Genomic DNA, 12,815 nt, shown 5'->3' on the forward strand with positions numbered 1-12,815 from the left:
CACCGGCTGCTGGTGCCTGTGCTGCCACTTGCACCTGCTGTCAGCGCCTGGCACTGGCCCTGATCACTCAGTGTCATCAGCAGGTGTGAGTGGTGGCTGCTGGCCTGATCACCCCTCAGGGCTTCTCCACCTTCCCCTGCTCCTGAGGGGCAATCAGGGCCCAGCAGCCGCTCTTGCACCCACTGCCAACACTGGCCACCACTCGCACCCGCTGTCTGCACCTGGCTCTGGTCCTGATTGCCTCTGAGGGCTTTTCCACCTCCCCATGCTCCTGAGGTGTGATTGGGGTAGCAGCTGCTGTTCACACCTGCTGATGGCACTGGCCCCACTCACACCTGCTGCTGGCACCGGTCCCAATTGCTCCATGCTGTTAGTGGGTGGGTGTAAGTGGGGCCGGTGCCATCAGCGCATGGGAGTGGAGGTGGTGGGAGCATGGCTGCCAGCAGAGAGGGGACTGGGGGCCACAGTGAGAGAGGTTGGGTGGGGGTGCGGAGGATGGGCCAAGACCCTCCCCCTGTGCCCACCACAGCCTCGCGGCCCACAGTTCCTTTCAAGGGGCACGAATTCGTGCACTGGGCCCCTAGTTATAAAATAAATGTCATGGAGATATAATGTGCAGCATGGAGACTATAGTTATTAAATGTATTGTACATTTGAAAATTGCTAAGAGAGTAGTTCCTATCACAAGAAAAAGAATTTGTTACTAAGTTTGGTAACAGATGTTAACTAGACTTTCTGTGGTGATCATTTCACAATATATACAAATACTGAAGCATTATGCTGTACACCTGAAACTATTGTAATATATGCATCAATTATATCTCAATAAAAAAGACTAATATTTTTGTGTGAGGTAAAGAGAAATTTAAAATTATCCAGAATCTCATTGAAGGAATGAAATAATCCAAGCAATCATTTTTTGGAAAGAAAACAAGGACTTAATGTTATACCTGTTTATATTATGATATCTAAATACAGAGTGGCTTACTAGAAAAGTAAACAAACTAGTCCAGTGTAAAAATAAAGGCTTTAAAGATGACATGAAATCCAGTTAAATCAAATGGATGAGCTGTTAGCTGGAAATTAGTTGGTACCAAATACATTTGAAGAACAATTAAATGGTTCAACTAATATGCTTTTGCCAAGCATTCTACTAGATACTGGCATGTACAACAAAGAATAAAATATATTTTCTTCACATTACCTCCTGGTGACAAAAACTAATAAAGTTTCATTTGTGTGTTTCAAATAGAGAAAACCCTCTGACTTAATTACCTCAGACATCAATTATCAATAGGAAAAGTAGGGATTGTTTTTCAACAGCATCTCCCCACCCATCCCTCCACTCTCACCCCTTACTATCCCTCTAAGCTACAAAGCCATGGAAAACCAGAGCAAAAAATTATAAAGTAGTCATACTGATTTATCTTGATATGGAATTGAACTGTAGACTTTTTATGGATTTCAGACCTGGAGAGGACAATTTTGAAAATAGCAAGTAATAGGAATGAAGAGAGCTAAATGGTTTCTTGGACTATTCCCAGATGTAGGTCTTCTGTTTTCCCCAGATTTTTATTTCAGGCTATTATTCACTTTCTCTACCTTTATGTCACTTTCATTTCTATAGACACCCAAGTCTACTAAAATACAAAATTTTTATAACTTATTTGCTTCTCACTTTTGCATTCGATGTACAAATTGTTCTATTGTTTTTTAAAATTTTATTTTAAGAGAAAAGGAATGTCTCAAAGGACATTATATTTTAGATTTATTTTTTTGGAATTTTATTTGTATTTATTATTTTCAAAATAGGGGTTAAAATATAATACTTCTTACACAATTTGTGTATTTCTTCTATTTTCAGTGTATCAATTAAATGCATAATTTGGGAATATTAAAAATACTATTATATATTCTAAACTCTGAACTGAGAGTGAGAAAACACTTTCTTCCATGCCCCATCCTTCCACTGCTACAAATTTATAGTATTGTACCTTAGGCTCTCTGTTTTCCCTCCCTCTCTGTGATGATCTTATTTTTACATTAAACTTTGCAATTAAAATCCAACCCATTAAACCTTTTAAGTCCTAAATATTAAATTGTTAGCATGGTTTCCTAAAATAAATAGTATTAGCATTACTATTATCATTTTCTCCAGCAACAGGAGGGAAAGGAAAAAAACAACAACACACCTTTAAATTTCCAATTCAGAATAATTGCCTGAATTGGAAACCACTCTCTGAAATGAATCTTTTTAAACATGAAATAAAGTTAAACTTACTGATACATCATACACTGTTGAGAATGCACACTCCTCCACCTCCGTGCTGCTTTGTGATTCCTCGTCAAATGACCAGCATCCTGGCATTCTTTCAGGCCTGTACGCTGACTAAAGAAAGAATGCTTAAGGATTTAAAATAAACAAGTTTGGCAGGTTGGGATGGGTAAACTTTAACCAATACTATGGTTTGAGGTGAAGAATCGCTTGTCTTTACTGCAGGAAAAATTTCCTGGTTCTGGCTAATTAAGTGGAGAAACAGCACCAGATTCAAAACCGAAGCAACACCCTTGAATACTTTGCATGGTTTTGTGCTTGGCTTTCCAAAGGTGACACTCGGTCTGACTCAGGACAAGCCTGGTCTTCAGGCCCTGCCATTCATCTCTTTCAGAGGCAACATTAGGACTTTTCTAAAGCGTTTGACACCCTCGACTTGCCTTTCTTAGTTCAATGATACATGTACTCATCACGTCTGGCTCAGTAATTCATTTGCATCTACTCTAAAGGGGAATCTGGCTCGAAGGAGGGAAAATTAACATATATTTGTGCCAGCTGCCGTTGTAAAGGGCTTTACTGCTGACTGTCTCCTCTCCATGTGTTCTCCTTTGTAGGCATGTCTACCTTCTCCGAGCTTGAGTTTTCTGTCAATCCAACCCTTCTCTTCCCATTGTGTCTGCCCACATGCCTAAAATATCATTTCCCTTCTTTATAGTGCAGTTCTCAATTCCAAGTCCACCTCACAGGGTACATCGATTCTAAAGATAATTCTTCCAGGATGTTTCCCTTTAATTTCCCAGCTTTCACACTATCTAAACAACCCATGCTTTCCCTTCAAGCACGAATCTAGTTTAGCTTTGCTTACTTTTAGGTTTGTAGACCCATTTCTCATGTTAGATAGTGAAATTGTGATGGTCAGAAACTGTGATGTCTTTTACTAAATGCACCCACCAGAACCTCTGCAAACACTTTGCATTCAATACTTGACTTTCTTTCAGTGGATTTGACCATCAACATACATATTCATATTGAGTCCCTCTTTTGTTTTGTAAAAGAAAAAAAGGTGTTTGTTTTTTTTTTTGCCAAAACAGGAACATATAATTACAATTAATAAATGAACATATGAAAAATGTTCAAATTGGCTAATAAATAAAAATGATATGCCTTTGTCAATTATCTTTTCATGCATAACAAATTATGACAAACTTAGCCACTTAAAACAACAGCCGTTTATTATCTGTTTTGACTTTGTAGGTCAGAAATCTGGGTGAGCTCATCTTTGTTCTCTGTTCAGTGTCTCAAAAGCAAGGTGTGGACTCATCTGGGTTCCTATCTGGAGGCTGTGGTGAGGAATCACTTCCCAACTCATTCAGGCTATTGCAGAAAGACTAAGGTTCCTGTTTCTTTGTTGCCGCCAGCCTGGGCTGACCTTGGCTTCCAAAGGCTACCTGCATTCCTTGACACATGGTTCCCTTCATTTTCAAGCCAATAAGAGTACATCCTCTCACTCTTAGAATCAAGAAAATAGGTTTTTGTCTTTACCCTAAAGGTCAAAGACTCTTGATTTGTGTATGTGTGTGTGTGCCTATGTGTCATGATCATGGCCATCTGTGGCTATCTGGTGAAGACTACAGGAGCCTTCTATAATGATGTTTTTTAATTCATAAAATAGAATATGTAGAAATATACAGAAATCAACATATCACAATATAGGTATAAAAATATTTTTTAAATTTATGGTTTAGTAATAAGTATGATTCTCTATTAACATTAGATAACAGCATATAGCAATGAACCTAATAACATAATTTCAAAGTTGTGGTGAGTATAAATATATTTTATACATATGTGACTTTTAAATAAAATAAAAATATCTATGATTTCTCTTGATCACAAAATCAGTAATACAGCTTATGTTACAGGATTTTTTTCTGCCTATTTTATAATGTAATAAAATAGTAGATTTCTTTCAAAAGTAAGTGAAATTATAGATGCATTTTTTTTGCTGTTGGACTCTAGATTAAGTATCTCTTCTGTAAGAGGTGGATAAATTAGAGTTATTTGAAACAAGTTCAGGAGAATGGACTAGAGGGCATCAAGATTAGTAGAAGGAAGATAATTTTGAGATTGTTTCAACAGTCCAGACTGGAGATGTTGGGAGTGGAATAGAAGTTTAAGTCATTGGGATTTATGAGGTCAAAGAATTGAAGCTAGGTGTGATTCATCCACTTAGATGTTGAAATTGACCACAATGAAGATAAAGTTAGGTAGAGAGGTCTATTTTGAGCAAGTGACTAGTACCTCAATAAATGTGGGGAGTGATCAAGAGATTGACAGTAACTGGGAGGGGCAATGTGTGGTATAGCTATAGGCATGAGCTTTTGTACTAAAACAGTATATATTTTATACTAGTGTGCAACAGTAATTGTTGGGAGACTTCACACATATTTAGAAGCTTTTATTTAAGAATTAGAAGAATTCTGACTCGTAATTAGAATCCGGGAGAAAGAGCAATCGCTTGAGAGGGCTACAATGAAGGTGTGCTTTAGATCTGGATATCCAGACTTTAGTAAGATGGGGAGGGAGCATTCTGTGAAGAGATTGGGGGCATAGGAACATTTTAATTTAAAAAAGCAAGGAGGATTCAGTGGAACCAGCTGAGAAAGGGGTAGTAGAGAGATGTTAAACCAACAGGGAAGACAAAAAGCAGTATGAGGAGAAGGAAAAGAAACCATAGTCACTTGGGAAAGAAGTAAAATTCAGGAAAGTATGGGTGATAACAGTGGCTTTTCATTTGGTGAGTTCCTAGAAGGTTCATGGAGCATGGAAGGGATGATGACATACTTTATGGTTTATGACCCTGGTATAAAATTTAGTTTATATCAGGTTAGCCTAGTGTTCTGGTCACAGTCTATGTAGCATAACTATTTGATGTATCAAGTCAAAGGTAGTCATTAAAAATTATGGTTATATAAAACACATAGTTATTGAAAAAATCTAAGGTAATCTCAGATAAAGAAATACATAATTTTATATATGTAATTATATCAACTTTATAAAATATATGCATGAGTATTTACAAGGATTGGAAGATAAAATAATTATGTTGCTACAATTATGTGCCCTCTCCTTCTGAAAAAGTATTAATTATGATGTTCCTGCTGTTGTTTGTTTTGAATGGAGAAAAATCAATCATCCATTTCCTTTACTTAAAACAATTATTTTTATTCTGTGGTACATCTATATTTTATGAAACTTTTGTCAAGTACCTGTGGCTTAATATTTGTCTTTCCAATGACTTCTTTTTTACTTTTAGACTCTATTTATTTCTCCTCTCCACTCTTGTTCATGGTGCACCTCAGACTGTTCATTCAACTTCCTAATCCTCATCCCTAAATATTGTCACTTGTAGGACAAATACAAGTGGATTTAAAAAATTATCCCCCTGCCCAGCTGGAGTGGCTCACCCCAAATTCTATAATTTCCACCTAGATCTAAACAGGAAGATACAAGCTTGATAATAAGGAAAGGTACTTGTTTTGAATACAGACAAAGGGCAGTTATTAAAACCATTCGGAAGGCAATCCTAGGCATTTATGAATTTTCTCTTCCTGAAAATATTTAAAAGGTGGTCATCCAAACATCTTTTAGAGTTTAGAAGTAGAGAGAAGTAAGACCTAACAGGATAATCTTTCTATCTACAAGACTACATTTTTTTAAGTAAAAGTTGGGACGCAAAATCTGACTGGGAAACAAAATCTATAAAAATTCACAGGAAATCCATGCTATCTGCGTAGCATACTCACTATTGCATAGCTCTGTGACTTAAGTTTAAAACCTTTAATAATTCAGAATATAAATTAAAATATTACTAAGCAGAGTCTTTAAAATATATGTTAAATGATGAGTTTGGATTGCTTTTGGTATTTCCCACTGTCAGCTACAGAATAGCTATAAAAACATTCCTAGTAGATTGATTACAGAGTTTTCCCAGATGTTATAGTAAAATATGCTTTAAATAAAATGAATTTGAATTATATTTATTCTTAAAGCTATCAAATGAACAAAACTGATTTTTCGTTTTAAATAAATTAATATTGACCACACAAGCTTCATTAAATGTTATTTCTTTTGATAAAATGCTAAATATAATTTCAAGAAAATAGTAGTATTTGCAAAATGCACAAAGCAATAATACAGATAAATGAAAACAACCATCACTATGAAAACTTAATGACAATCCTAGTGCATGTGCAGCGTCAACTGAGTTTACAGTAATATACTTTACACTTCCAACCGGTTTGAAACCTTCTCTGGCTTTTGTTCTTCATTAATTAGCAGAAAAGCCTTACAACATCATGAGGTGGATAGATTAATTTTTCATTTGGCAGACTGAGAACAATTTAGAGCGAAGGAATATTTATCTTTTAAATTGTGTGATGTGATTGCATTTCTCTCATTTCTTATTAGTAATAGTTAAAACTTTTGGGCAAGGAAAATATTAAAACCTGTAAAAGAAGTTTCTTTGTAAGCATTTACAAAAGCATGGAATATTCTGACCTGCGAATTTAACTGGCTCTGCAGCTTTCCTACATTCAAATCATCCTTCATTTCCTTAGGGATAGTTGGCTAATGGTTGTATCATTGTCTAAATTGTAAAACTGGTTTTGTCCATTGATATGCTTTGCTGAACACCATCTTACCTCATATTTCTGTAAGAAGAAACCTTGGTTTAGTACAAACATTTAATTCCAATGACTTGTAGAATTGCAGTGTTCCTGGCTAATGAACCGGAATGATTTGGATTAGAGTGATGGAGAGATAGCTACACTGGGCACAAGGGTCTCCTCGGTTAAGTTTCTACACTGACTGTGACCTACTGTATAACTTGGAAAAATTCTCTTGGCTTTGATTTCACATCAGTCAAAAAAAGGTAATGTGACCGTCGCTGTAGATAACCTCTTAAATCCTTCCAGATTTTTATTTTTTTATTATTATTTTTTAACAAATACTTTGTCATTATTTTATTCTTTTTAAAAAAATACATTTTCATTGATCTCAGAGAGGAAGGAAGAGGGAGAGAGAGAGAGAAAAAAAAACATCCATGATGAGAGAGAATCATGGATTGGCTGCCTCCTGCAAGTCCCCCTCTGGGGATTGAGCCCACAACCCGGACATGTGCCCTTGACCGGAATCAAACCCAGGACCCTTCAGTTTGCAGGCCGATGCTCTATCCACTGAGCCAAACCAGCTAAGGCAAGTCCTTCCAGGTTTTAACAGCTATAATTCTAACTTTAGTTTCAATAATTTGTAACAAGTTTATTTTCCATTTCCATGGTTGCATGAAGAAATGCCTCCCACACATTTCCTCTCTGTCAAATAAATATACTAACAAAGCAACAACTTTATTCTCAAAAGGGTAGATTCCTGTTAATACGCTTTTGTTCTTATTGTTGAATCATGAAGATTTCACTGAGACAATATGATTAAGCATTTGTAAAAATTTTGGTTCAATCTTGTTCTATCTAGCATCAAAAACAAAACTTTAGTTCTTTCTCATGGCATCCAAAATTTCATCAAGATCCCACAGAGATTATGTTCTGTAGGGTTTACTGTCTGCCTAATGAATTTGACCTGTCCTTTAAAACAAGGAGTCAGACAAATTAAAAGCTTTTTTCTATTAAAATATGTGAATATTATTAGAGCATTCACAGCATAAGAGGCAAAGCCCAGGTTTTTGTGTTTTTAACCACAATATATTTGCAAAACTCACAAAGCAAGAGTATTGATAAATAAAAATGCTAACACTGTAATTAAAAAAAACTTCTTTATATAATTTCAGCCGCATCATACTTATATGTTTACAATAATATATTTTGTACTTTTTTGAGCAAGTTTAAAACATTCTTTGACTTTTCAACTTTATTATCCAACAGGAAAGCCTCACAATAATGCCAAGAGGTAGCTAGCTTAACTTTGTCCCATTCGGTAGATGGAAAACTGGGGAAAAGCTATTATTGCCTAAATACTATAACACCATACAATAGGTCCGACTTAATCAAACTAGACATAGTACATATAAATTCTGTTTAAAATCCACTTTTCCATTTCTTAAACTTGTTTGTGGACTTTTGGATTTATTCCTCTCATTTGTGTCAAAATCTCATTGAATTGAATTGAATATAGAATTATTTAAATCAGTATATATAGTTTCACAGACACACTAGCAAAAAGTTATCACAGTCTTCTGAAATATAAATATAGTTACACAAAAGTACATATCCATTGTAATAGAACTTACATAGTAGAAAATATTTTTTTTTGTAGACAGATTTGTTTTCCTGTTTCTACCAAAGGCTGTGTTTAACATTAATACAAAAAGGTCTATCATCAATCAAGTACATTTTGAATATGCTAAGTATTCTCCAGGAAGCTTTGGGTGTTTCTCTACATATAGAAATAAGTGTAAAGATTTAAGTTTTCACTTTGATTTTTCCATTGATACTTAGTTATTAGTAGTCATCAACTCAGAAATTTGGTGTCAGTTTCTTTTTAAAAAGAAAGCATGTGTGCATGATCCTTTTCTGTTCATAATATATCTTAATATCGAGGTGTAAATAACTAGGAGATTTTTTCCAGTTAGATACATCTTGTTTACATATATTACATATAAACACATACACATAAATTAACAAAACTTTCAGTCACTAAAGAAACAGAGAGGCTAAATTTTCCCCTGATAAATCAGAGCAGAACATCTAGCACTTGAGGTCTTGCATCGAGGCCTGAAAATGAATACAGCTGCATCACTGTAGTCACAACCCTGAAGCCAGGTGGCGAGGCATCCTATATTTTGAACGATGTCTGCTTGTATATATTAGACATAAAGAGTGGTTTTGAAAATCTAGCATCACCTAATTTTTTACAATGTAATTTGAAGTATTCTGAAATTGATTACATGACTTTAAAGAAGCAAGGGACAGTTTTTTAAAAGTATATTATTTTATTGAGTCCAAAGCACACTAATTCATAGCAGTCCATATTATTGGCCTACTGTGTGCAGATACTGTTCCAAGAGCTTTTTTTACTCATATTAGTTCATTTAATTCTCATAACAATCATATGAGTAGGCACCATTTTTACTCCCACCGTAAAAATGAGAGCACTAATGCACAGTGACATTAAGAAACCTGTGTGATGACCAACAGCTCATATGAGGCACAGCCGATATTCAAGCTCAGGTAGCCTAATTCCAAAGACTGTGCTCTCCCCCATTAGATTTTGGGCTGATTTAAGCCTCAAAGTCATTCACTCATTTGACAACTTACGTTAATTTATCTTAAAATTCACAGAAGCATTCCTTTCCATTATAGCAAACATTTTTATAGTGCATGATATACACCAGGCACTGTCCTAAGTGCTTTGCACAAGTAAGCTCTCTCAACCTGACAGTCTGATAGACATATGACCTGTCAGATGGCTGAAGATTTACAAGGGCACCAGTTACAATACAGTATTGTAGATACTTCTAAATAAATAAGTGGATAGTTCATTCCATAAAAAATCTGGAGTGTTTGTCCTGTTACAAATAATTTGAAACCAACTGTGCTAGTCTAGGTTGCATCGATTCTTTTTATCTTCCTGTATTGATGGGAAAACATTCCCAAGAGTCTATTTTATTCTCCTTTCTGGCCTAATACTAACTGATGATGCTGTTAAAAAACAAATCAGAATTGCTTATTAACAATACAATATGCATCTTGAAGCTTGTGTTTAAAATAATGTTAACAGCAAGTTCAGATACCTTTTAACATTTTTAAAATGACAACTCTTGTGGTTAATAATAATTCTCTATTGTAATTTATAAACGCAGATTAGAGTCCAAGTTCTATTGCAAATCCTGCTTCTCCATTCCAGCCATTGAGCGTCCAATCATCAGTGCCAGAATATTGAAGCCCTGAGCCCTCAGGAAAGACTGTTGTTTGACTTGTTTTGCTAGAAGAATCCCAAGGGCTCCAAATGTTATGTGAAGTAAGATTTTGGCAGCCTTGGAAGCTCTTCAAATCTGGTGGAAAATGATCGTCCTCATCTTCCATTGAGGAAAACCATTTATAAGTATTCATCTTGTTAATAAGCAACACAGTTTCCCTGTGAGCAAGGAGTCAGTGCTCCCTGTCATTTGCTGTGTCTTCTTCCCTTGGAGTTGAGAGTTCAATCACAAAGGATTGGTCTGAGACCTCCAGCAAAAGCACTGATCCAAACCACATGAATATAAATAATATACAATATGCAGGAGTTCTAGCTTTGTGTGCCATGGATATAATTCATGGACAGTTCACACTAGATACCAGTCTTTGAGGCAATCCAGTTTCGATACTGAGTCACTTTTGTGTAGACCCCAGGTTTTTTGGGAAGAGCACATGATTGTCCCCAACTTACTATACCAATAAGGTACCAGATGTCATGATTATCATAAACCAGAGGTCCACCAGAATCACCCTGGAGAAAAAAAACATATTTAAAATTGTTAACTCTAACTGAGTAGGAAGGTAATTGCAATCATCTCTTTTCCACATGGAAAAAAAAAAGAAATTGGTACAAAGAAAAGGCTAAAATGTCAAGTACATTGTTTTCTAGAAAGACTAACATTCATATGGAGTGGATACATTATTTCTGGTTCAGCATCCTTGGATTTTTGTTTTTTGCTAGTTTGATTAGATATTTTATGCATGGTTTAGTAAATATGTGCATGAAATGTTTAATAAGAGGCTAGTATTTGTGCATAGATAAGGGATAAGGCAAGTTGGAATGGCTTGTTTAACAGAATGAAAGGAGGTACCATTCATAGAAGTACAACGCATAGGAGAAGATCAGATGGAGAGGGGAATTAGAGCAGAATCAGATGCAACATTTTAAATGAGATGCCTTTGAAATATCCATGTGGAGTAGAATCTACAGGGTTGGGCAAAAGTAGGTACTAGTTAAGTATCCACTTTCATTGGTCATTGGTTAAATTACCAGCCATCATTACTTAAAAGATAAATCATAAGGATATGAATAATAACAATAAGAATAAGACAAATAATATAAATAAATAATATAATAAATAATAATACAAGAATAAACTCTTTCATGTACTCACAACTATAAACATACTTTTTTTGCCCACCCTTGTGTAAGTCTGGAGATAAAAGTGGAGGTTGAGGAAATATATAAGTCTGGAGATCAATGGGGAAGTTGGGGACCTAAAAGTAAAAAGATGATAATGAAGCTATGGTTGAAAGATCTTCTATAGAGAAAATATAGGGTAAAAAGAGGAACAGGTATAAAATAGACCAAAAATTAATGTCTGGGATTAAAAGAATGATCCCAAAAAAGATACAGAGAAGGAGCAGACAGAGATGTAGGATGAAAATCATTACAAGCCAAAGGAAGACAATATGTCAGGAAAGAGGGATTGGTTAGCTTTGTTAAATGCTGTTGAAAGGTTTAAGAGAAAAAAAGACTAAAAATCATTTGTTGGAGGTGTTTGGTGCATCATTGAAAATCTCAAGAAGAGCTGTTTTTTCATGAAATGATAGAACAGAAGCCATATAGAAATGGTTTGAGAAATTAGACAATGCATAGACAGTTTCCCAAATATTTGATGGTAAAGGGAAAACAGGGTACATTGTGGGCCAAGAAAGAGTTGTGTGTGTTTTTCTTAACTTGAGAGAACTGAATAGCATATAGACAGTTTCCCAAATATTTGATGGTAAAGGGAAGACAGGGTACATTGTGGGCCAAGAAAGAATTGTTTGTTTTTTTCTTAACTTGAGAGAACTGAATGGGGAAGGATCTGGTTACAAAAGAAATGTGGACTATGAAAGGAGTGAGAGGACATAATAGCTACTGAAAACTTTTTCAAAATGCCAATAAGAAGAGAAGCCTGAGCAGAGAAGTAATCAGCCTTAGAGAAGAGGTAGCTCCTCTTTTGTGGCCTAAACTGAAGGTGGATAAAATGGGTCCAGATGAAGGCAGGTCTGTATGTCTGGTGCCAGGAAGATGGAAAAAGTCCCCTCTTAAGATTATTATTTTCTTTGAAAATTGGGAAACAAAATCATCAGTTCAGAATAAAGGATCTATATCTATATATAAAACCCTAATATGCAAATAGTATCAGTTCAGAATAAAGGGATCTATCTATATATATATAAAACCCTAATATGCAAATAGACCAAACGGCAGAACAACTGAACAACTGGTCGCTATGATGTGTGCTGACCACCAGGGGTCACGCGTGGAACATGGCGGGCATCAGCCATGGTGGGATAGTGGAGCAGGTGAGTGGGGGCATCAGACCAAGGCAGGGCGACAGTTGCTGTCATCAGGGTGAGCCTCTAGTGGTTACTGAAAATTCTTTGCTCTCACGTGCTGCAGTCCCACCAAGTGCTCACACCTGCTGCCAGCACTGGCCCTGCTCGCACCCGCTGCCAGTGCCCAGCACTAGTCCCAATCACTCTGCACTGTCAGCAGGTGCAAATGGGGCTGGCGCTGTCAG

The 12,815-nt window shown here is 35.9% G+C and overlaps 2 protein-coding genes across 2 annotated transcripts in view; both read right to left on the reverse strand.

The window, feature by feature from the left end:
- LOC102770899 (transmembrane protease serine 11G-like) overlaps window positions 1-2,331 on the reverse strand; it is a 44,430-nt gene extending 42,099 nt beyond the window's left edge. Inside the window, exon 1 of the mRNA XM_006753864.2 lies at window positions 2,282-2,331. Within this exon, the coding sequence (XP_006753927.1) occupies window positions 2,282-2,292 (11 nt within the window). The 5' untranslated portion in view covers window positions 2,293-2,331. The remainder of the gene's footprint in view (window positions 1-2,281) is intronic.
- Window positions 2,332-10,615: 8,284 nt separating this feature from the next.
- Window positions 10,616-12,815, reverse strand: part of LOC102771184 (transmembrane protease serine 11F) — a 53,520-nt gene continuing 51,320 nt past the window's right edge. Inside the window, exon 10 of the mRNA XM_006753865.1 lies at window positions 10,616-10,774. Within this exon, the coding sequence (XP_006753928.1) occupies window positions 10,616-10,774 (159 nt within the window). The remainder of the gene's footprint in view (window positions 10,775-12,815) is intronic.

This window comes from Myotis davidii, unplaced genomic scaffold (genome assembly GCF_000327345.1).
Source record: "Myotis davidii unplaced genomic scaffold, ASM32734v1 scaffold31, whole genome shotgun sequence".
NCBI classification, from domain to species: Eukaryota; Metazoa; Chordata; class Mammalia; order Chiroptera; family Vespertilionidae; genus Myotis; species Myotis davidii.